This window comes from Oncorhynchus nerka, linkage group LG9a (genome assembly GCF_034236695.1).
Source record: "Oncorhynchus nerka isolate Pitt River linkage group LG9a, Oner_Uvic_2.0, whole genome shotgun sequence".
Taxonomy (NCBI): domain Eukaryota; kingdom Metazoa; phylum Chordata; class Actinopteri; order Salmoniformes; family Salmonidae; genus Oncorhynchus; species Oncorhynchus nerka.
Window position 1 is genome coordinate 14,280,129 of NC_088404.1, and position 26,545 is coordinate 14,306,673.

Genomic DNA, 26,545 nt, shown 5'->3' on the forward strand with positions numbered 1-26,545 from the left:
CCAGTCAATCATAGTCACTGAATGAATGTCTGCTTTCAAAAAATGCCAAGTTGTCAGATCAATAGACCATATAACTATTTCCATTATGTTCAAATTGTCCCTTTCATAATAAAAGCTAAGTTGGTTTATTTGGAAAATCTTGCATCAGCAAAACATCCATTTGGCAAAATCGATACAAATGCTGTCCATCCCAAGTATAATGAATGCTAAAAGAAAGGTTAGCTGTGTTCAGTGTGTATGAATCTAAGTAGTGGTTCACAACCACATTCTTCTGCCAGTTCTTCCAACAACACAGACTGACCTCTCTCTCCCACGGCTCCCATGGAAGTGTTATCGAGGGAGAGAGAGAGAGACAGAGAAAGTGATACTAGTGTCCTGTCAGTACATTACATGGCTACTGGTATCTGTTCTACCACACTACTGAACTGTTACTGTTGTTATTTAACACTCATCTCATTTATGCTAGTTTATACAATGGTAGGTCTAATCCTGGACGCCGATTGGTTAAAAACCGCATTCCAGCTAGTAGAATAATAGAATGTGACTTTTAGCAGACACTTTATCCAAAGTGACTTACAGTCATGGGTGTAATAGATTTTCTGCATGGGTAGTCCCGGGAGTGGAGCCCACCATCCTTGCATGCTCTACCAACTGAGCTACAGAGGACTTGTGGAATGTTTGTGCAACACCTTCACCCCAGTAATGTGTCTGGTTTAGTGATGGTACCATGTGCTGCTGTAAACTGTTAAACAAGAGATCACTTGCAACCAGTAACCAACTGTTGACATCTACATTCCTCTGCAGGGCCTGCTAATAATGTAATCATTAATCCCTGACCTCTGTTTAAAGTGGACCACCTCACGTCCATGATGACTTTAGCTGTTGTGCGTAAAATAGTGGAGCAGCCTGAACACAGTTGTAACTATCACCTAGGAAGAGTTGGACTGACGGCCCATAAAACAGGGTGTTCCTCCCAAATGGCATCCGATTCCTGATATATTGCACTACTTTTGTCCAGAGCCCTTGTGCACTGTATGGGCAATAGGATGGCATTTGGGACGCAGACAGTGTAAGGCGATCCGGGCTGTTATTTTAACTCACAATGACTTAAATAAGAGGTTGTGCTAGTTGGGCGATCCCAGGTGATTCCATGGACACCATCTGTTCTCAGGATCTTTGGTCCCTAACATCAGTGCAGAGCAGTCAAAGAGCAGGTCAGAGATCAGTGTGTGTGTGTGTGAGAGAGAGAGAGAGAGAGAGAGAGAGAGAGAGAGAGAGAGAGAGAGAGAGAGAGAGAGGTCACTGCCCGCCCGCCCTCCTGTTTAGTTTTTTTTCACTTCTCCTGCCTTTGGCTCCTGTCCTGGACATGATGTCGTGTCTGCACACAGATCAAGAGCTGAGGGGTTTGGTGAGGAGAAAATTCCCAGAGGATGAATAATGTGTAGCTAGAATATGTTAGGTAGCACTATGGGGTCAGGCATGCAGGGCCCCACTTAGGGCCAATTACTTTGTTATTAATGGGTGGGCTGTTTCTTGTTGTTTTACATAACTTATCACAGTGGAGATAAATCCTTGAAAATAGACATGATCTAATTCCTGTGGATAACTCTTACTGGATAGTTTGACACTGGTAGATTTTATGAATGTCTAGTCACATTATGCCACATATAAACTTCAGACAAGTTGTGTGTGAAACAAGGGCAGAATGGTAGCCCTAAGTCTTGATGAATATGGATAATGCTTGAACAGGGCCATAGGGGATTGGGACCCTTTTGTTGAAATAAGAACAAACCTTCTTCAAGCCACATACAATGAATCGGAGTTCAAAGTGATTGGGCTGGGAACTCCAGAAGGGTTTCTTTCCTCCCCCAAAATAACATCTTATAGATATATAGAATCTAGATTGAAAACGAGGACCTTAAATCCCCTGGGTCACTTCTTAACCTAGAAATCAAAACATTAGGAATGGAAAATAAATTGCATTGTAAAACATATCAATTCTCAATAGTCATATTTGCATCACAGATCATTTGGTCAGAACATGCTCATCATTCATCATGCTTATTTCTCATGAGTCAGGTACTGTATATGTTCAAGCTCTTTATTAAGCATGATTCATGAGTCAGGTACTGTATATGTTCAAGCTCTTTATTAAGCATGATTCATGAGTCAGGTACTGTATATGTTCAAGCTCTTTATTAAGCATGATTCATGAGTCAGGTACTGTATATGTTCAAGCTCTTTATTAAGCATGATTCATGAGTCAGGTACTGTATATGTTCAAGCTCTTTATTAAGCATGATTCATGAGTCAGGTACTGTATATGTTCAAGCTCTTTATTAAGCATGATTCATGAGTCAGGTACTGTATATGTTCAAGCTCTTTATTAAGCATGATTCATGAGTCAGGTACTGTATATGTTCAAGCTCTTTATTAAGCATGATTCATGAGTCAGGTACTGTATATGTTCAAGCTCTTTATTAAGCATGATTCATGAGTCAGGTACTGTATATGTTCAAGCTCTTTATTAAGCATGATTCATGAGTCAAGTACGTACTTTATTTTCAAGCCCTTTAGCAAGCATGATTCATGACTCAACATTGATTAAAAATAAGTATATAGAGCAACAGAGTGCTTTGGCAAGGTTAATTTCCTAATTTTGTTGGAAACTGTAATAGTTGAGAAATCAGCTAAAAGAACATTTTGGTTAAAAATGTATGAGTGTGGTGTCGTAAAGTCAGACTGAACCTGGATTAAAACACTCTCTGATTCACTTGATTAGTCTGAATGTGCATATGTTGGCCAACAAATACACTTTGAAGACGGACATAGGCTACTCTTGGGTCAGGTTAATTAGGTTAACATGTTGCATTTTGGTCATCATAATAAACCATACTATTTGAATTTCTGTCCATAACTTATAAAGTGCTGTAAAAATCAGCAACAAAAATGTTTTCTCATGTCTCTTTTTGTTCCCTGTCTTTTGACGTGAAAAAAATCTGAACCACTGCTATGGTGTAGTCAGATAAATAGGACTTGAAGAAGCAGTCACTTTCTAAACAAAACAGTCTTTTGATTAGTCATTCTAAACAGGACCTCCATGTTAGTTCTGTTGTGGCCATGTTCCGTTGTGGGGTTCCTACGTGCCTAGAAAATAAGATTGATGACTGCATAATTCCATTCTAATTGGCTTGAAATGTTCTAATTTCCCATCTGCTCCTTTGGCTGACAACATAAACAACATTCCAGAAAAAGAGAGAGAGAGAGAACTGAGAGAACAGTGGCAGGGCCTTATTGGAGGAAAGGAATGAAGCAGAGGAATGGCCTTAGCTGCGGATCGATCAGGCCAGGAGAACACAGACCCTATTCATCACTACAGTATGTTTAAACACAAACCCCTTTGGATGCAACTCCTTTTCATGTCAAATCAAATCATCTTTATTTCAGTGAATAGTGTCTAACTAAGCTCTCACTTAGGAGACCTGTGGAGTCCAGGCCCTAAGAATATTTCTAAACCCAAATGGTCGAGGCCACACGGTAGCCCACCCTGAGTGCTTCTGCTCTCTCTGGTCACTGGGGGAAACTTTGCGTTCCTTACGCTCCACTTGGCCTTCTGGTGTCTAAAGCATTTCATTTTGCTGCTCTGTGGCTTGCGTGGCCACATCTCTGCTCTGGTAGAGGCCCCTATTGTCTCCGGGTTTTCCTCTCGTTAGCACCCTTGGCCTCTCATTGTCTAGCCCCCTCTGTGTCAGGTCAGGTCGGGTCCGGTGCACAGAGGACCCCCTTCTCTCCCTTTTGCGGATCACTAAACAGGACCATTTCTCTATCCATCGTTTCATTATTGTGGAGACACCCTGGGTTGAGAACGCTTTTCTTTCACTGGGAAACCTTTTTCTCCTCTTTCTCCTCCTCCTGAAGGTTAAGAAAGAAAACGAAGCAAACCCCCAGACTATGTGTCTCTTTTGGGAAGCCCTTATCCGTTTTCTTTTTTAATGCCCAGACTTGATATCCATGACATGAAGAGTATTCAGCGGGACATCAAAGCAGCTGATAGACCGGGAGCCAGAGAGAGCGGCATTCCCTCGACAGACAGAAGAGTGGGATGGAAGAGGTGGATTGTGGGAAATTCTAACTCATTAACAGACAAATATTGCAACATTCATTAATGAAGGTCATAAAAGGTAATAGAAGGTCATAGAAGGTCTTGTGAAAAAGCTCAGGCTCAAGATGGTTTTATTTTTTAGAAATAAGTTTTTTTTCTTTTAAAGCAAAAAATTAAATGATTCCGCTGCCTTCTTGCCTGTAATAGACTATGTGATACATTGTACATGTTTGCCCCTGTGGCGTTGTTACGTATGCTGGACACTGTGTACCATTAGGCGCAGAGGTTGTGTTGTCACCCATCACTGTAACCTCTATACCAGAATGGGCTGGCCTTCCTTAGCTCTTTGGAGACTATGTCATTGGTACATTTTTATTTACAAGGCAGCTCCCATTTTACTTGTGTACCCACACTGTCCATCAGACGAATGACAATTATCGCCAATGCGCACAAGACTGTATGTCCGTGAAGAAGCCTAAGTTCCTTACAGAGAAAAAAACATTCCAGTACTCTCTCTGCCTCTTCTACTTGGAACGAACTACAAAGGGACTTGAAACTACAGGAGCTTGTCTCCTTAAATGTTTTTTACAGCTAGGGAAAACTCTAGGGTGGAAAATGATTTAGGAGGCTGTCAATGTTTTGACCCCAGGTTGAACCCCTTCACCCAAAACCAATGTTCCAGTTCAATGTGTAAACTGATGTTTTAAACTGTAGTGCTTTGTGTTTTAAGTTGTAAATGTTTGAACGTTTGTGTGCTGCTATTTTGGCCAGGTCTATGTTGCAAAATATATTTTTAATCTCATTGAGACCAACCTGGTAAAAATAAATGTAAAATAAAGATATAAATAAAATATGAAATTGTTATGTTCTGCCTAAGATAGTGTTATGTACAGTTTATTAATGTGTTATGAAGTCCTAAGTAGGTACTCTTCAAAGTTTTACAAAACAAAAATATTTGATATAGCATGTCATGTTTCAGCTGTTCATAGTCTGTAGCATTTCATTTATATAGTGTAAATATGCCAAAGTCCTGTTTCAAAAGCTTTACTTGGTCATATAATAATGAACATAGATCATAGATCACATAATCACAATATGTTGGTTGTGCATCATAAATGTTCTCTTACTCCACGATTGTCTTCCTTCCACACATCATGTTGTCATCAATAGTCTCTGGTCTGTAACAAGCCATCCACTGACTGGGATGCAGCAGGAACGTATTGTATCAGATATCACTTGGTTAGTTAGAGGCTTTAGAGAAAACGATACAACACCGGTCTGCATACTTACCCTAGTGCTCTGAATTCCTAAACTGAACAAAAATATAAACACAACATGTAAAGTCGTGGTCCCATGTTTCATGAGCTGAAATAAAAGATCCCAGAAATGTTTCATACGCACAGACATTTTATTTCTCTCAATAGTGAGACAGGTGTGGCATATCAAGATGCTGATTAAACAGAATTGTCATTACACAGGTGCACCTTGTGCTGGGGACAATAAATGGCCACTCTAAAATGTGTAGTTTTGTCACACAACATAATGCCACAGATTTCTCAAGTTGTGAGGGAGTGTGTAATTGGCATGCTGACTCCAGGAATGTCCACCAGAGCTTTTGCCAGAGAATTTAATGTTAATTTCTCTACCATAAGCCGCCTCCAACGTCATTTGAGAAAATTTGCCAGTATGTCCAACTGGCCACACAACCGCCGTGTAGGCAAGCGATATGGTGATGTCAACATTGCGAACTGAGTGCCCCGTGGTGGTGGTGGGGTTATGGTATGATCAGGCATAAGCTACGGACAACGAACACAATTGCATTTTGTCGATTAGAATTTGAATGCACAAAAATACCGTGATGAGATCCTGAGGCCCATTGTGAGGCCCATTTTTTTTAATGATATCTGTGACCAACAGATACAAATCTGTATTCCCAGACATGTGAAATCCCTAGATTAGGGCCTAATGAATTTATTTCATGTGAACTGTAACTCAGCAAAATCAATGAAATTGCTGCATGTTCTGTTTATATATTTCTTCAGTATATTTTGTTGTGATGCTCTCTCTCTCTCTCTCTCTCTCTCTCTCTCTCTCTCTCTCTCTCTCTCTCTCTCTCTCTCTCTCTCTCTCTCTCTCTCTCTCTCTCTCTCTCTCTCTCTTTTGTGGGTGAATGTAAGTAAGCGGGATGGCAGGTAGCCTAGTGCTTAGGGCTTTGGGCCAGTAACTGAAAGGTTGCTGGATCGAATCCTTGTGCTGACAAGGTAAAATTCTGTTGTTTTGCCCCTGAACACGGCAGTTAACCCACTGTTCCTAGGCCATCATTTGTTCTTAACTAACTGACTGCCTGCTTAAATATATATTTTGAACTCACTTTCAGCTCTAGCTCTGCCATCTTTCACTGCAGATGCGGAAGGGAAATATTGTCAGATTGGGTGTATTGAGACGCAGCCCATGCAAAACAAACTAGACTTTAAGCTCTCTAGTTTAAACAGACAGATTTTGATGGGGATATTTTATTATGTTAATTCGATTTCTGCAGGTCCACAGAAAATGTAGGAGAAGGGTTAATGCAGAATCATACGCAGAGCTGAATTTGAGATAACCAGATATCCTAATGTTATTGAGAAGATATCTACCATCATTAGCAGTCAAGTACTCAATGTGCTCACTCAAACAGTGATTCACCCATTAACCCAAACACAGAACACAGAACATTCTTCACACAAGAGCCCAAACTTCCGGCCTGTCTGTCAGCAACCTGTTGTGACAGAGACCCACTGCAGTAAAGTGTTTTTCTTCTCAGAGCACCTTCTATCCTCCAGGTAGTTCACACCCACTGTATTATAAGCCTGTCTGAATAAAATATCCTGCCTTAATCCTGTCTTAATTGAGTAGGAGTTGTTTGGTTCTTTTTTTATGACCAGGCTTGAATTCAATTTCACTCGTCGAAACAAGGCACTAATCATGACGTTAGTTTACAGTTTGCAGTTAGTTTGCAGTTAGTTCGAGAGATGATGGAATACCCAGAGGGCAGGATTAAACGGGTGACTATGTGTCTGTCACCGGTGCATCTCATGAAACCTGCGGCGAGGCGTGAAAGATCCTGCAAAACAACACCCTCATCCCGGCCCCCTACTGCTCCATACCCCCACCCCATGCCCCATTACAGCCCCCTCAGTCAGAGGTCCTGTGAAGCACTAATACAGTCAGACCTGGGTTCAAACAACCTTAAAATATTTTTAGTGTTCGCTAAAGCCTGCCTGGGCTACCAGATGGCGTCAGGTGCCAGATTTTCACTTTTGGGACCAATTATATTGGTTCCCATGCCTCAGGCAAGCTCTATCAAGCTCAGCTAAAGTTTTTTGAAATTATTTCAAACACTTTTTGAACCCAGGTTTGACTGCAGCACATCCATCAATTATAGATGACCCTGTGTAAACAGCCTCTAATCTAGGCTCCCCTGCTTAAAACGATTTGGTTTTCCCAGTGATGTGCTTCAGGGGAGGAATCCCACTGTAGCTATGCTCCCTGGCTGTTTCAACAGGGGATTTCCTCAATGAGCTTTTTTCTGCAGGCTGTGTGCTGTGTTTGCGTTATTGGGTGCTTGACTGTCAGATTCTAATGCCTGTTAAATCATTTTGAAATTGGTCAATTAGTGAAAACAAGGAATGTGTATGATGAAAACATTCACTCAGAGTGGGAAACAGTCTTGGCTTGGCTTGCCTGAGTACTTTGAAAGCAGGGTTAGGGTTTTTCCATTAGTACTGATTGGGAAATGCTTATTTACTCGTATCTCAACTTGGTTGAATGGAATGTAAACTGCAAATTCTCAATCTCTGTCATAAAGGAAAAGTTGTATACACAATCACATATTCGTTGTAACTGTATCACATTCATTTTGAATGACAAGATTAAACATGTTACGGATCCAGTCATGACAGATTGTTAACATTGATGTTCAAATCGAGTAGCTGCCCACAAGCACACAAGCAGATTTGATTCTTGGTTTGCGATTAGGGATCCAGTGGGTGTGGAATAAAGAGACAAAAGCCCTCCCCCTCACAGGAGGACAGACTTTGATGCAAATAATCCCCCAAAACTAAAGCTTTCAGGTCACTCACTTCATCTACATTTATCTTCACAGACAGACAGACATGCCAGATCTTTCTCAAAGGGCAGCAGGCATCTATTTTCTTCTGCCTGGCACTTCATTTATCTTCATCATCATTACCGCATAAAACACTGGTCAGGGAGAAGGAGAGTGACTTCAAAAAGACACAGGCTAGCTGGGGATTGAATCACATGGATGCATCCCGAAAAGTACTCCATTTCTTATATATTGTGCACTACTTTTGACCATAGCCCTATGGGCCCCTTTAGTGTAGTATGAAGGGAATAGGGTGCCATTTGGGATGCATCCTTCATACACAGAGAGACAGAGTGCGAGAGAGAAAATGTAGCCCTAGGGATCAATTGAATATTACAGCAGCCATAATGGTATGTACAAAACCTCTCTCCCATTGGCCATGGCATCACCTCACTGGGTAATCAAGTCACTGAGGCTTGACTAAATCAAACCAAATAACGTCAACAAGCAATTAACCTGTACCCCCGCACCTTGACTTGGTACCGTTACCCCCTGTATACAGTATTGCCTCGTTATTGTTATATACATTTCTTGTGTTACCTATTGATTGCTTCGATTTTTTTAAACTTTAGAATATTTTGTAAATAATTTATTAACTGTATTTCTTGAACTGCATTGTAGGTTAAGGGCTTGTAAGTAAGCATTTCACGGTAAGGTCTGTTGTATTCGGCGCGTGTGACAAATAAAATTTGATTTGAAGCAGCACTGCGCTGGGGTCTGTGTGGAGAGAGGCCCTCATGTAAAGCACTGATAGGGCCCCTCTCTAATGGTCCTAATTAATTGATATGGCTAATAACAACTCCAGGGTTTGATATGGCTAACTATTATTGATATGGCTCCATGGGCTAACGGTTCCAGGGTATTGATATGGCTAACGGTAACAACTCCAGGGTATTGATATGGCAACTCCAATTGATATGGCTAACGGTAACAACTCCAGGGTATTGATATGGCTAACGGTGGGGTATTGATATGGCTAACGGTAACAACTCCAGGGTATTGATATGGCTAACGGTAACAACTCCAAGGTATTGATATGGCTAACGGTAACCCAGGGTATTGATATGGCTATTGATATATGGCTAACGGTAACAACTCCAATTGATATGGCTAACGGTAACAACTCCAGGGTATTGATATGGCTAACGGTAACAACTCCAGGGTATTGATATGGCTAACGGTAACAACTCCAGGGTATTGATATGGCTAACGGTAACAACTCCAGGGTATTGATATGGCTAGGGTATTGATATGGCTAACGTAACAACTCCAGGGTATTGATATGGCTAACGGTAACAACTCCAGGGTATTGATATGGCTAACAACTCCAAGGTATTGATATGGCTAACAACTCCAGGGTATTGATATGGCTAACGGTAACAACTCCAAGGTATTGATATGGCTAACGGTAACAACTCCAGGGTATTGATATGGCTAACGGTAACAACTCCTAGGGTAACAACTTATTGATATGGCTAACGGTAACAACTCCAGGGTATTGATATGGCTAACGGGTATTGATATGGCTAACGGTAACAACTCCAGGGTATTGATATGGCTAACGGTAACAACTCCAGGGTATTGATATGGCTAACGGTAACAACTCCAGGGTATTGATATGGCTAACGGTAACAACTCCAGGGTATTGATATGGCTAACGGTAACAACTCCAGGGGATATTGAACAACTATATTGATATGGCTAACGGTAACAACTCCAGGTATTGATATGGCTAACTCCAGGGTATTGATATGGCTAACGGTAACAACTCCAAGGTATTGATATGGCTAACGGTAACAACTCCAGGGTATTGATATGGCTAACGGTAACAACTCCAAGGTATTGATATGGCTAACGGTAACAACTCCAGGGTATTGATATGGCTAACGGTAACAACTCCAGGTATTGATATGGCTAACGGTAACAACTCCAGGGTATTGATATGGCTAACGGTAACAACTCCAAGGTATTGATATGGCTAACGGTAACAACTCCAGGGTATTGATATGGCTAACGGTAACAACTCCAGGGTATTGATATGGCTAACGATAATGACTCCAGGGTATTGATATGGCTAACGGTAACAACTCCAAGGTATTGATATGGCTAACGGTAACAACTCCAGGGTATTGATATGGCTAAAGGTAACAACTCCAGGGTATTGATATGGCTAAAGGTAACAACTCCAAGGTATTGATATGGCTAACGGTAACAACTCCAGGGTATTGATATGGCTAAAGGTAACAAGACAAGAAATAAATAACAAGGTAAACACTGATAACATTAAGACCAGGCTAAGACAAAGATTCAGTTGAAGACCTATTGGTCCATTAAGCAAGAACCGTACTCAGGACAGGACCAAAATAACCCTGACCCCAACGAGATGATCCAGGCCGTACAAAAAAAAAATCCCAATATCAAAACATCATTGCCTTTGTTGCTTGTGGCGGCCAATGACATTCCCTTTCTAACAAGTTCTTTCATTTGGAACCTTTAACACAGGTTATGAGAACCAATCAAACTCCCTTCTTTGAGTTCTAGATTCATTGGGTTTTGAATCACTTCAAGTATAGTTGATTTACAGCTATGGGGTCACAGTGTTGTGGTCAGAAGACCGAGTGTAGACATTCATCTTGTATTACTGTTACATGGTACTCTACCACTCCCTGTGTAATTCGTTTTCCATTATGTTGCCTGATTTATGGGGTTGTCAAAGTTCAGAATTCTCCAAGGAACTGGAATTTATATTCACAAGGAGATCTGAGGTGTGGCTCAAGATTTAGACCAAAGGGGATTTTTTAAACAGAAGTTCTCCAGCTTTCTCTCAGGGGAAATCATATCAGCTGCTGTTCTGTCATCTATTGTATACAGTATGTTTTGACTAAGATAACTCTATTGGTAAATTTTACACAATGTCCAACTGTAATTTGACTCCAACTTTTAACCCCTCCAAAAGACACACATACAGGTTGTTGGAAAGGGGCAGGGGACTGCCACACTGGGGAGCTGTTGTTGTGTGTGTGGGGGGCGGCCTTGCTCAAGAGCACAATGTCAGTCAATGGCATCTAGGATTTGCCAGCTCACTTCTGGCAGGTTGTTTCAGTCCGACCCAGGATTCAAACTGGCAACACCCTGGTTGTCGGCTCACCTCTCTAACCGGCAGGCTAGCTGACGCCGGTATGTATGCTTGTTGTTACTTGACCTTAATTTTTCTTTTGTTTAACTTTAGTAAAATATTTTGCCATTTGTATCTACAATGTCAAATTGACATGTCAAATAGATTGCTGACACAACTGTAAAGCTACAGTAGGTGTGGCTCACAGTCAGTGTGGGTAAAAAGTGAGAGGGGTTGTTGCTGATCATGAATGGCAACCTTTACCTCTCTCCTTCATTCATTCATCCATGAATTCGTTTGTTTTGACAATCCATGGCAACTAAAAAGAGCCAGCCCCACTGGCAGCTAATGAGTAGCTATTCCTCAAGCACACCTACAGGTGTATGTCACAGAGGAAGAGAGCAGAGGGCCGTGGGAAAACTAAACTGCCCTCGCCTTCCCATCACCTCCACCTCTCCCACTCTGCTCTGCTGGAACTGAAGTGGAGCCGTCCTACACAGGGCTGGGCCAGGCTTTGGCACACACTCACATACCTCCTCTCTTGCTCATACGTGGCAATGGACCAGAAAGTTACTGTGAAATAAGTGAAGTATACAGTATTACTCTTTCTATTGTATTATTCGCCTGCTCAGACCAATGGGAGGAATGAATCCCTCTGTCTACCCCTGATGCAAGCTTAGCAGAGGACAATTATATAAGAGGTGTGTGTGTGTGTGTGCGCGCGCGTGCGTGCGTGCGTGCGTGCGTGCGTGCGTGTGTGTGTGTGTGCGTGTGTGTGTGTGTGTGTGCGTGCGTTTTCCCTTTCGTCTTATACCACACAGACATGTTACACTGTAAGGACATATTTCAATGGTTTGTTCTGTATTCACAATACATGATGTGAGAACACAAAGTGCTGTGTGGGAAGTGAACTCTGGATTGTTTTACAATAATTCTAAGACTAAAATGGATTGTTTAACAGTAATTCTCAGACTGAAAGGGATTGTTTTACAGTAATTCTCAGACTGAAAAGGATTGTTTTACAGTAATTCTCAGACTGAAAGGGATTGTTTTACAGTAATTCGCAGACAGAAAGAGATTGTTTAACAGTAATTCTCAGACTGAAAGGGATTGTTTTACAGTAATTCGCAGACTAAAAATGATTCTTTTTACTGTAATTATCATACTAAAAGGGAAAACATATTTTATTTTGTTTAGTTTGTTTAGTCCTGATTATTGCCTTTTAGCCCACAGATGTTGGAACTTAATTTGATCGCCCTGTTGCAGGAGAACATTTAAATATTTTAGTGTATTTGAGGTTTAAACAGGCTTCTGAAGTTTGTAATTTACACTTTGAAATTTCAGGCTCGATTTTCCCTTATGAAAAATGTATCAACCCCTAAAAATGTTCATCAATTATAATCCACATAATAATTCACAGGATTATAACAAACTGGCTCAATTTGCTATAAATTGTCTATTTATTAGATATTATTTATGCGGTTCTCATATGAGTTTTACGGCTTGTGCAGAGCTGAGAGAGGAATGATTGGAATGTTCCGTGCTGCTACTATACTCAAGCAGCGACCCTTCATAGCAACTCAAATCCATGAGTGCTGCAAGTTTGAATTGGTGAAACTGTAATGTCTATATCATTGGACGTAAAGCCTAGAGAGCTAAACCCAGCTACCCTTTTCAGATTCACTCAAATCCTAGTTACAAGTAGTGTAGCCCATAGGCCTATTGTAAACAAGTTGCTAGATTAGTCAGAGCAGTATTTATTAATACATGCTTATAAAGCTAGAATCCTTAGTTGTTAAATCCATTTTGGGATTTAAAGATTCATTATATAGTAAATACCCATTGATTCTTGAAGAATATGACTTATATATGCCTCATAAGCTTAGTTCAACTGTCGTACCCCATCAGAACCCAAAAGACAGTTGCTTCAGCAAGTATTCATACCCCTTGACTTATTCCACATTTTGTTGTGTTACAGTCTGATATCAAAATTGATTAAATAGTTAAATAGATTTCTCACCAATCTACACACAAAGTCAAAGTGACTGAACCAAGTCCTCCTCCCACCGAACATCTCTGCTTCCCCTTTTGGTACCCCTCAGTAGCTGCAATCATACCCTCGCTGAGCCTACTGCCTCCAGATCGGACCTGAGACCTCCCACTTCCAGTAGCCCACGCAATGTTCTGGCTGCGATGGGAAAGGACTGAGCTCACGCGTTCTAAAACTGGACCTCTTCTCTAAGGTGGCTTCTTTTTTGGGGGTCTCTCTCCTGCTGTCTGTCTCAATTGTCAATTCAAAGGGCTTTATTGGCATGATAAACATATGTTAACATTGCCAAAGCAAGTGAAATAGATTATAAACATTACTCTCACAAATGTTCCAAAAGAATAAAGACATTTCAAATGTCATAGTATGTCTATATACAGTGTCTATATAAAGATGTGCAAATAGTTCAAGTACAAAAGGGAAAATAAATATAGGTTGTATTTCCAATGGTGTTTGTTCTTCCTTGGTTGCCCTTTTCTTGTGGCAACAGGTCCCAAATCTTGCTGCTGTGATGCTATTTCACCCAATAGATGTGGGAGTTTATCAAAATTGGATTTGTTTTCGAATTCTTTGTGGGTCTGTGTAATCTGAGGGAAATGTGTGTCTCTAATATGGTCATACATTTGGCAGGAGGTTAGGAATTGCTGCTCAGTTTCCACCTCATTTTGTGGGCAGTGTGCACATAGCCTGTCTTCTCATGAGAGCCAGGTCTGCCTTTCTCAATAGCACGTCTATGCTCACTCAGTCTGTACATAGTCAAATATTTCCTTAATTGAGGTGTCGGTCACAATGGTCAGGTGTTCTGCCACTGTGTACTCTCTGTTTAGGGCCACACAGCATTCTAGTTTTCTCTGTTTTTCTGTAAATTATTTCCAATGTGTCAAGTAATTCTCTTTTTGTTTTCTCAGGATTTGGTTGGTGTCCTCTGTGGGTTCTGTGGGTTCTGTTTGTGTTTGTGAACAGTGCCCCAGGACCAGTTTGCTTAGGGGGCTCTTCTCCAGGTTAATCTCTCTGTACAGTAGGCTATGGCTTTGTTATGGGGGGTTTTGGAATCTCTTCCTTTCAGATGGTTGTAGAATTTAACGGCTCTTTTCTGGATTTTTATAATTAGCGGGTATCGGCCTAATTCTGTTCTGCATGCATTATTTGGTGTTTTACATTATACACGGAGGATATTTTTGCAGAAATCTGCAGTCTCAATTTGGTGTTTGTCCCATTTTGTGAATTTATTGGTTGGTGAGCAGACCCTAAACCTCACAACCATAAAGGGCAATGAGTCCTTTAGTTCTTTAACTGATTCAAATATTTTTTAGCCAGATCCTAATTGGTATGTCGAATTCTCTCTCTCTCTCTCTTTGACTGTCTCTCACGGTGGACGCCGCCTTCCTTTAATCTGCTCTCTAATAACAACAGGCACGTCACTGACAAAGTGCGCGGAGGGGAGGGGAGTTTATTGAGGAGAGCAGAGTTGGGTCGCCTACTGAGAGCTTCCACACAGCAGTCGCAGCAGACAGAGCAGAGCAACATCCAAGGTACTTTTAGGGGAAGCAATCAATCAGTTTCTCTATCAGTCTCTCTCTGTCTCTCTCATTGCTCGAGCGACTGCCGAAGCCGAAGGAATGGAACGTCAGTTGCTGTGCTGTGAAGTGGAGACCATCCGGAGAGCTTACCAAGACTCGAACCTGCTCAACGATAGAGTTTTGCAGACCATGCTAAAAGCCGAAGACAGTTATCTCCCAGCAACGAACTACTTCAAATGTGTACAGAAAGAGATTGTACCTTGCATGAGGAGAATTGTTTCTACATGGATGCTGGAGGTTTGTTCAAGAAACACTTTCTAACAGATACATAACATTCACTGAAACATATAGGTCTAGCCTATATGCCCTTTGGAATAATAACAGGCAACATACGCTACTAACATGCGTCTATAAAGATGACTTGTCCTGTGTTGGTCAACATTTTCTATAGGCCTACCTTTATTACATTAGACCTAGTTATTCACCCAGTTTATAATTTGGACTACATTGAGAGGTTGTCTGTGAGACTCATTGAGCCTCATTTTACCAGATACATGCTGCAAATGACGTCAAATATTCCCTTATATTATGTATTCAAGGGAACGAATAATTTAGTTTCATAATTCTCTAAATTAAAGTCAATGTACACGTATGCAGTCACAAGTGCCAAAATGCGCCATCTTTGTTTTCTTGTGGTTTATAGCACTTTTGTGTTTTTAAAAATGTTATAATTTTGTCACTGATGTTTTCGATATAGTAGGCTAATTGAACTCATATGCATTTGGAGCTATTTAAGTTACAACTTGATAAAGCAAACTTCCAACTGAACCATCAACGTGGATGTGGGAGTTGTAAAGGTCGAATCTAGTCTAAATATGGTTAATAGCTTCGATCCCTTTTGAGAGAATGCAATGAAAGTGTCATATAATGAAAGAAGAGACATTGCTTAAAATTTACATGATAAAAATGTTCTCGTGATGTGGACGAATATACTTTTTATTAATTTCTAAAGTTGCATGCTGTAATGAGATGTGGGCGCATGGTCCTTGTCCAATTTAGTGGCTTACAAAAAAGTTATTTTTGACCAGTATTATTTTAGTTATTCGGGATAAGACACTTCTGTCCGATGAAGTATACGTCTTGGACTGTTTACATTCAATTGTTACATGCTAAAACAATTTAAAAATATTAAAAAATATTTTTTGAAAATATGACGAACTGCAATTGCTTTCTACGCCATGTGCTTGCCTTGAGGCCACCTTTGTGTCCACGAGTGAAATAAAATGTATGTCAAAATGTTGTAGATTAATCCAAAAGGTCTTACATCTGCATTTACGGTCACATAATATGCATTTATATGCATGTATGACTCGTGTTATTGTTTGTTGATGACTTTGTAGTAGTGATGGTCACCGATATGTAAAATCTCTGCATTTTTCGATTTGATATTGATATCATATCGGTTTGTAGAAAGAACAGTTCATACAACTGCTTTCGGATTGCCCATTGGCTCTGGGGTAAACGTTCTAGTAGCCTAAAGCTACCCAACCAGTTTGAAAACAAGGCCAACAGTTGTTGGCCCATCAGCAGGCAATTAAGTATGCATAAATCCGAAGCTTTTTTTTTGCATGCAGGAACAGTCATGTATGCTTTTATTTTTTTACAGAACAGTGTAGGTTAACAGGGAGAATAAACCAATATCATGATATGCCTTGCTCATATCGATATCAAATTATATTGATATAATATTGAATTATCAATATTGGTGCCCACCACTACTTTGTAGTATATAGATATAGACCTATACAGGTATAGACAGGATATGTAACACATCTTTCCTTTGGTTTTTGATCACAGGTGTGTGAGGAACAGAAATGCGAAGAGGAGGTTTTTCCCCTCGCTATGAATTTTTTGGACAGATATTTGTCTGTTGAACCGACAAAGAAGACCCGACTACAATTATTGGGAGCTACCTGCATGTTTCTGGCGTCTAAAATGAAGGAGACCATTCCTCTAACCGCAGAGAAGTTGTGCATATACACTGACAATTCCATCCGACCAATCGATTTGCTGGTAATTTGACTTCCTCATCATGTTCTCATTAGTTGTAACCAATGTAGATTCTGTTAACGAGCTTTTGTATAATATAGCATAGTGTATGCCTATAATCATAACTATAATTGATGTGTTCATTATAGTCCATATAGCCGTGGTTAACTTTGGGAGATCAATCATTTAAAATAAAAAAAACAACTCAAATTCTGAATTAAATTCTCAAACCTAATTCCCATAACATACTGTATCAATGATTGTAATGATAAGTCATTGGCACAGTGGCAGAGCGTAGGCCTGTGTGGTGCATACCCCCTCTAGTGGTGTGTTGGTGTCTTGAACCCTTGCACATTGTCCTACTACAGGTTATTATCTCTCTCCCTCTCTCTCTCTCTCTCTCTCTCTCTCTCTCTCTCCTACAGCAAATGGAACTACTAGTATTGAACAAACTGAAATGGGATCTAGCCTCAGTGACTGCGCACGATTTCATAGACCATTTCCTCTCCAAACTACCCATCCATCAGGACACCGAGCAAATCCTGCGCAAGCATGCCCAGACCTTTGTGGCCCTCTGTGCTACAGGTATGCATAACGGGAGCTCCACCACCACCTGCCTGTCTTGTTACAGATGTAGGACCTTAATTTGATCACGCTGTTGCAGGAGAACCTTCCTGCAATGCAGGACATTTAAAACTTGTAGTGTATTTGAGGTTTTAAAGGCTTCTGAAGTTTGTAATTTCAATTTAGACATTTCAGCATTGATTTTTCCTTACAAAAACATCCATTAATTATAATCCACATAATAATTCAGATTTCCTGTGACTGTAGGATTACTTTCCTGCTGTAGAAAACTTTGTCAAATTAAGATCCTACATCTGTATACTGTTGACTGCTCTTGCTGTTGTTATTTAGTGCTACTGATTTAGAGGGCTGTTGTAGGCCTACATATCCAGTTGGGTTATAGATATACTGTCTGTGTGGTACTAAAGATGGGTTTTTAAGGTTAAGCAGTTACATTGATATTTGTCAATGGCGTGATCAATCCCATAGTGAAAGCTGTGAGTTACATATATATTGTCTTCTCCTTATGTCTGATCAGTAGGGCAAATACTTCAGGGAGATACTTAGACATAGCTGCTGTTGCACCATCCATTTTCCACCGTGTAGAAATCCTTTAAGCTCTTTCATAGGCCTGCACAATGGAAGACTGCTCTCCAATTGCAGGCAGACTTTTAACCAAGATGATACTGAGGAGAATACCTGCTCTGTAGGTTTCAAACCTGTACCTCCTCCTTCAACAAAAGTGGATTTGTGCTTGAGGAAACTATTTTGCCCTGTGGTAAGTCAGGGGAAACTCAAGGTGCTGTTTGAAGTTACTGCTTAATTGATGAGATTGAATGAATGGTCCTGAAGGTGGTTTGGGCTGGAGGGGGATAAAGGGGTTTGGGCTGGGGGTAGAGGGGGTTTGGGCTGGAGGTGGAGGGGGATGAAGGGCGTTTGAGCTGGAGGTGGAGGGGTAGAGGGGGTTTGAGCTGGAGGTGGAGGGGTATAAAGGGGGTTTGAGGTGGAGGGGTAGAGGGGTTTGGGCTGGAGGTGGAGGGGGATAAAGGGGGTTTGAGCTGGAGGTGGAGGAGGAGGGGGTTTGGGGTGGAGGGGGGTTTGAGCTGGAGGTGGAGGGGTTTGGGCTGGAGGTGGAGGGGTAGAGGGGTTTGGCCTGGAGCTGGAGGGGTATAAAGGGGATTTGAGCTGGATGTGGAGTGGTAGATGGGGTTTGGGCTGGAGGTGGTGGGGTAGAGGGGGTTTGAGCTGGAGGGGTAGAGGGGGTTTGGGCTGGAGGGGGTGGGGGTAGGGAGTGGAAGACAAGAGAGTGTGAAAGCATGTTGAAGATCCTGTATGTGCTATTTGTGATGAGTAATACTTCTAAGGAAGGGATTTAACTATTCTGAACAAAATATAAGTGCAACATGCAACAATTTGAAAGATTTTACTAAGTTACATTTCATATAAGGAAATACATTAATTGGGCCCTAATCTATGGATTTCACAAGACTGTGAATACAGATGTGCATCTATTGGTCAAAGATACATGTGAAAAAGTAAGGCATGGACCAGAAAACCACCATTTGCCTCATGCAGCACGACACATCTTCACATAGAGTTGATCAGGCTGTTAATTGGCCTGTGGAATGTTGTCCCACTCCTCTTCAATGGCTGTGCGAAGTTGCTGGATATTGACCCTAACTGGAACACGCTGTCGCACACCTCCATCCAGAGCATCCCAAACATGCTCAATGGAAGACATGACTGGTCAGTATGCAGGCCACAGGAACATTTTCAGCTTCCAGGAATTGTGTACAGATCCTTGCGACATGGGTCTGTGCATTATCATGCTGAAACATGAGGTGATGGCGGAAGATGAATGACACTGCAATGGGCCTCAGGATGTCTTCACAGTATCTCTGTACATTCAAATTGCCATTGGTCAAATGCAATTGTGTTCGTTGTCCGTAACTTATGACTGCCCATACCATAACCCCATTGCCATGATGGGGCACTCTGTTCATAACGTTGACATCAGCAAACCGCTTGCCCACACAACGCCATACACGTATGCAGTTGTGAGGTCAGTTGGACGTACTGCCAAATTCTCTTTAACGACGTGAAGGCGGCTTATGGTAGAGAAATGAACATTCAAATCTCTGGCAACAGGTCTGGTGGACAGTCCTGCCAATTGCATGCTCCCGCAAAACTTGAGACATCTGTGGCATTGTGTTGTGTGACAAAAGTGCACATTTTAGAGTGGCCCCAAGCCCAAGGTGCACCTGTGTAATGTTAATGCTGTTTAATCAGCTTCTTGATGCCACACCTGTCAGGTGGATGGATTTTCTTGGCAAAGGAGAAATGCTCACTAACAGGGATGTAAACAAATTTGTGCACAACATTTGAGAGAAATAAGCTTTTTGTGAGTATGGAACATTTCTGGGAACTTTTATTTCAGCTCATGAAACATGGGACCAACACTTTACCTGTTGTGTTTATATTCTTCGTCAGTGTAGTTTTGAACTGCTGCCAAATTGTTGTTGTCAAAGGTGTTTCGATAGGCTTTGACACACCCCTGTGAAATACCCCTGTGGAATACACCCCTGTGAAATACCCCTGTGAAATACACGTCTGTGAAATACCCCTGTGAAATACCCCTGTGAAATACCTCTGTGAAATACCTCTGTGAAATACCTCTGTGAAATACACCCCTGTGAAATACCTCTGTGAAATACACCCCTGTGAAATACCTCTGTGAAATACCTCTGTGAAATACACCCCTGTGAAATACCTCTGTGAAATACACCCCTGTGAAATACCTCTGTGAAATACCTCTGTGAAATACACGTCTGTGAAATGTATTTACTGTACTTCCTTCATCTTGCCACCATAGAAGAGATGATCCCCTTTTTATGTCTCCTTTTTTCTGAGACTGTGGAGTCTCTTGTTTATATAGTTCCTTAAGGGCGGCTACTGGCTGGCATTCGGGTAGATTTAGTGAGGATATGATTGGGTAGATTTAGTGAGGATATGATTGGTTAGATCTAGTGAAGATATGATTGGGTAGATCTAGTGAGGATATTGGCCCAGATAATGGCTCTCTGGCTTGCCTTTATGCCAGTGTCAAGTTCAATTAATCTGACAGCTCTCTACCTCAAGCCTTGTCTCTAAACTCTTTGTGGTGCAGGCTCTTGTAATGGGAGCTCAGTCACAGTGATGCCCCATACTCTTTGCATGGGTTGGTGGGTTTAAAGGGGGCTTGTCTCCTAGACTGGGAGGCCTCCTAATTAATATGGTCAAATTAATGGTCTGATTAGACCTGTTGTTTCACACAATGTGCCCTGCCCGAGGAGCCCCTCTGTGTGTGTGTGTGTGTGTGTGTGTGTGTGTGTGTGTGTGTGTGTGTGTGTGTGTGTGTGTGTGTGTGTGTGTGAGAGAGCACTGCTGCCTGGAGTAGATGCATTGTCTCTCTAACCACTTAAAAATAGGAAGTGAGACGTGATCTTTCCAGAGCGGGGTACCAGCAGAGCTAGTTGAAGGGTGATTTATTGCATTGTGAGGCTGCGGAGAAGAGGAAGGAAAGGGGGTTTGGCTGCAGGGAGTAGAGGGGGTTTGAGCTGGAGGGGGTAGAGAGGGTTTGAGCTGGAGGTGGAGGGGTAGAGGTAGTTTGGGCTGGAGGTTAGGGGGTAGTGCTGGAGGTGGAGGGCGTAAAGAGGGTTTGGTCTGGAAGGGGAGGGGGTAGAGGCAGTTTGGGGTGGAGGGGTTTTGAGCTGGAGGTAGAGGGGGATAGAGAGGGATTGGGTTGGAGATAGAGGGGGTAGAGGCAGTTTGGACTGGGGGTAGAGGGGTTTTGGGCTGGAGGGGGTAAAAGGGGGTTGGGTGGAGGAGGGGTAGAGGGGTTTTGGGATAGATGTTTTGGAGGGGGGGGGTAGAGGGCATTTATGGCTGGAGGGGTAGAGTGTGTTTTGGCTAGAGGGGATAGATTGGGTTTGGGCTGGAGGTGGAGGGGGTAGGGGAGGTTTTGCCTGGAGGGATAGAGGGGGTTTGGGCTGGAGTTGGAGGGTTAGAGGGGTTGGGGCTGGAGGTGGAGTGGGTAGAGGGGGTTTGGGCTCGAGGTAGAGGGAATAGCGGGGGTTTTGGCTGGAGGTGCAGGAGGAGGAGTAGAGGGGGTTTGGACTAGAGGTAGAGGGGGTTTAGAGGTGAATGTCTCTTTCTTTCTTTCTCTGTGTGTGATTATTAAGCAGCTTTTGGGCTGAATAAATAATTAATCACCAACATCATTATTCCAACAAGTGCAATAGGTTTCCCCCTGTGCAATAGGTTTCCCCCTGTGCAATAGGGTTCCCCCTTTTTTAATTATATGTTTTATCTGCTCTTTAATCTTACCTAATGTGCTGTATGCATGCCAATTTACTCTCTAAGTGGACAGAGAGAGGATGATAGATAGAGAGGATAGAGAGAGGGGGCTGGAAGGGGAGGATAGAGAGAGGGGTCTGGAGAGAGGAATACAGAGATAGGGGCATAGAGAGAGGGCGCTGGAAGGGGAGGATAGAGAGAGGAGGAGGGATGATGGCTGCAGGGGTGTAATAAGGTCTGGGACCTACAGCATAGTTCATCAGTACCAGGCAGGGCATCCTGCCACATATCAGCATGATGTCACTAGAACTTTAGAATGCCTCTGTTCTGATTCTGCTGGACGCACGGTCTCTCTCCTCTCTCCCTTGCCATTATCTGGTTGTGTCACATTAAACCGCCCCATCTCCCTCCTCCCCCATCCCCGTCACCTCTTCTTCCTCCCCCACACCCCCTCTTCACCCTTCACTGCCAGGGTGGTGGATGGAGAAGATGTGGATAGTTAGAATGGCCCATTGACATTTGTAATCTGTGTCTTGTTGTCTCACCCTGTGTCGCCTGCTCCCTACAGATAGTCAATGACCTGAGCTGCCTCGTTGCAGCCAGTGAACAAGGTCATTATTGAATTGTTTGTGGATCAAATGCCTTGCTTCAGGAATTTGACCTGTTGCTTCTCTTTCTTTCTTTCTTTCTTTCTTTCTTTCTTTCTTTCTTTCTTTCTTTCTTTCTTTCTTTCTCTCTCTCTCTTTCTCTCTCTCTCTCACTCCTCCAGATGTCAAATTCATTGCCAACCCTCCGTCAATGATCGCAGCGGGCAGTGTGGCGGCTGCTGTGCAGGGGCTGCATCTGAAGATGGACGATGCAATGTCATCCCAGCAACTGACTTACTTCCTGTCCCAAGTCATCAGAAGTGACCCGGTACGCGAGGACAACCCAGTCTCATGCAAAAACATTGAACTTGAACATATAGCTCCGAAGAGCTCCTAATATAACAAATATATCATAATTATGCACAGCTTTTCATACTTTATCTATGCCCGACTCTTTAGTCAGTTTGAGATGTATCTTCCACAGATTCCATTTATTGATCTCATTGCTTCCACTATGTGGTAACTCGTGGGGGAGAGGGGATGACAGTAGAACCAGAGAGGAGAGAGAGAGAGATCTGAGAGACGGATGTGGAGCAGTATGTAGCCATGCCATAAATCCTGTCTCTGAAAGGGGCTAGGAAATGAGAGGCGAGTGAAGTCAGCTACACAACAACAGTGTGAAAACGTTCTCGCTCATTGTTCCCATGGTCATTGGTACAGGGGCCTAACTCTTGTGGCGTCCAAAAGGAAAGGAGGAAAACATCTAAGTCAAATTAAAGTAGAGGAGGCACCATGATTAAATGCACTTTTGAGCATGTACTTTTTTTCTAGAAGTCTGTTGTGCATATTCACATAACAAACACAGGACACAGTCCTAATTTCATAATTCAATACAGAATCTCTCATTATTTCAGAGGAATGTCACAAAAAATTAAAACACTTTTAAGCCATCCTCTCTTTTAGGTTAATAACTTAGTATTGTTAGCAATAGAATAACTTGTGAATCCTTCCTCCACTGGTCTGGCTCTAGTTTCCACAGGCCTCTTTGATCCAGGTAATAAGAACCGTAATCATTAGAATGAGATCCCTGCTCCTTCCCCACCTGACTGAGGGTCTGGCCCTCTTATCCTTGGCCCAGTGAATTGCTTTAGCTCCTATTGTTTTGGGGCCATAAATGGGTGCAGATTGGGTTTCCAGTCGTTCTGGATGTATTGTCTTCCTCCTAATCCTCACATAGTAACAGCACTTCCCAGTAGAGTACCACTCTGCCCTTGTGGTTCTATGTGTGCTGCCACGACTCCTTAGCCGCGGTCATTGGTACCAATGTCATACCATTCTAATAATGTATACAGATGTAGGATCTTAATTTGAGACAGTTTGCTAACAGCATGAAAATACGTCAGCAACAGGAAACGTGAATTATTTTGTGGATTATAATTCATGGATATTTTTTATAGGGGTTGATACATTTGACATTATAGGCAAATCAAGTCTGAAATTTGAAAGTGGATATTACAAACTTTTAAAAGCCTTTTTAAACCTTGAATACACTACAAGTTTGCATTGCCTGCAGTGCAGGGAAATTCTCATCAACAGAAGAGTGCTCAAATTAAGATCCTGCATCTGTATTGTTCAGATAGATTGATCATTGTTGTTAGAAGGCAGACCAAAAGGCCACCTGTTAGTCAAATGCCCCTGACTGTAAGTGGCGCTCATTACTGAGAGACCATCTAACGCTAGTTCATATCTCATCACTAACAATGTGTCTCCCTCTGCAGGACTGTCTACGGGCGTGTCAGGAACAGATCGAGTCCTTATTGGAGACCAGTCTCCGTCAGGCACAGCAACACGCTGTTTCCACGGACACCAAGAGCATGGATGAGGAGGTGGACCTCTCGTGCACGCCTACGGACGTGAGAGATGTGAACCTCTGAGTGGGACAGTGTTGTCTGGTGCACTCCAAGGAGAGGCCATAGCTGGAGGAGAGGGCTGCGGGGAGAGAAGAGGATGCGCTGATTGACACTGTCTCAGCAGCACCACTCCCCGCTTACTGCGCTCTCACCTACTTACATACCTGTGCTCATAGCACAGGGACTGGTCTGGCCTGGCCTTGAACGTCTTGTCTGGCTCCCAACATGTGTTGTAAGGGATCAGCCAGGTCTTCCTACATTGCTCTCTGTCCCTTCACTGGTTTAAGGCAGCATCAATTGGGCGTGGTTCCAAAACAAGCTTGAATAAGAGAAGAAAATGAGATGTAGTGCTGTATGTGCAACATAGACAAACTATAGAATAATGAACTAGGTCTTATTTTTGTTCAACTACAGATTGAGTACCAAACACCTGCAATTTCTCACATAAAAAGCTAGTTTGAAGTTGTTTGATGACATAGGCGTTTTAAAGTGTTCATTAAACCCACTTCTAAAGGAGCAGAGGTTTTTGCTGTGCCTGGTTTGTTTGGTATGTCCATGCTTGCCTCAACGTTTAACCAACTTTGAGATATTGTTTAGAAAATCAAGTCTTCTAACCTCCTGTTATGTTTAAATGGAGAATGTAACCATATACAATGTCATTTTGTTTAGCGTACTTTTTTCAATTATCATCAGAGGACTGTGGATTACCTCTTGTCATATCTGCTGACACACTGCCTTCGGAAGACAGCAAGCTAGCCAGTACGGTACAGTTACTTCAGAATGTCGTCAGGAAGAAGCCTACATTCTATTGTACTGAATACTTGCAGCATTGCATTCTGCCACAGAATGATTAGCTGTCCTGTATGCTCTCTCTATGTAAGCTAACACAGTCCACAGTCTTTATAGAAGTGTTACTCTGTCTTACTTTCTAAAAACATTCCATCAGAAACGCACTTTGGGTCAATAACTCTTTACTGACTATTTTTTGAGAAGAATGGAATGGTTTGGGAACAACGACAGACCTGCCTCAGGGATGTCTAAATGTGGTGTTATGTGGGAAAGGCAGGACATAGTAGGATGTTTTGGGGAAGTCGAATCTATTTATCCAGCTATAGTACCTGGACCCAAGCTTTCTTAATAGTAAAGACACAGTGAAAGATGGCGGTGCCATCCTCAAAAGAAGGCACCTTTCTATCAGTTCTCCTCATGATAGTTGATGACAGATTTGAACTTTTCTAACTGCTTGAATTGAATCTGAAGCTTGTAATTTATAGTTACATGAACAACAACTATTTATTGCACAATATTCTATTTTCAAGGCCAGTGTGGATCATGATGACAGAAGACTATTTCATGTCAATATGTCAAACCATTCAATACTTTGAAAGGCGAGGTGGAAGTCAACTCAAAATATTACTTTGAAATCATTGCATTGGCTTAGTGTCCTGAATGTTGAGGAAAAGATCAAATTAAAAAACAAAATGTTTAAATGTCATCAAATAAACATTTAAAAGGCTTTTATATCATTTTGCACAAATTCAAATATGTATTTTTTGTATTGTTAGAGATCTGTGGAGGATGAATCTGGAAGACATAACTGAAGTTGCTAAGGGGTTGCTATGGGAGTGATAGGGGCCCATGAAGTACAGTATGTGGGTAAACTGCAGAATCAATGCGTTTGATTCTATAATGACAGAAAAATAACGAGTGAACACTCCTTAAGATGAGGCTGCTATGGAGGAATATTCCCAGCTAAGTTTCACGACTAAATGAAATTAAAAATAAAATAAAAACAATGCTTTCTTTTCTTATCAATTGTTTGCTGCTACTTTGTAGATATTTTTATTAAAATGTCAATATACTGCCATGTAATAAAATACATTTTCTCATAGAAAATTATATGATATTATTGATATTGTCCTTCTTTCATAGTTGTATTGGTATGTGATCAGATTTTTAAAAAAAACTCTTGTTATATGATTTCTGTTCTATTCAAATTGTTTTTTAAATAGAGCTCCTGTTTCCTTCACAATACCTCATGCCACAGACACAATTATACGTTAATTTCATCTGAGTTTTACTTTTTTATTTGCCTATGATGATAGTTCTGGTATAATAACGTTGTTATAACTCCTTTATTACATCTTTATAAGCCCTTTTTAAGTTGTT

The 26,545-nt window shown here is 41.8% G+C and overlaps 1 protein-coding gene across 1 annotated transcript; it reads left to right on the plus strand.

Moving 5' to 3' along the window:
- The first annotated feature begins 14,823 nt into the window (after positions 1 to 14,823).
- Positions 14,824 to 26,275, plus strand: LOC115133943 (G1/S-specific cyclin-D1-like). Its single transcript, XM_065022349.1, has 5 exons — positions 14,824 to 15,228; positions 16,789 to 17,004; positions 17,406 to 17,565; positions 22,649 to 22,794; positions 24,245 to 26,275. Exons 1-5 carry the CDS (start codon positions 15,031 to 15,033, stop codon positions 24,398 to 24,400), a joined length of 876 nt encoding a protein of 291 aa, XP_064878421.1. The 5' UTR covers positions 14,824 to 15,030; the 3' UTR covers positions 24,401 to 26,275.
- Positions 26,276 to 26,545: the final 270 nt, after the last annotated feature.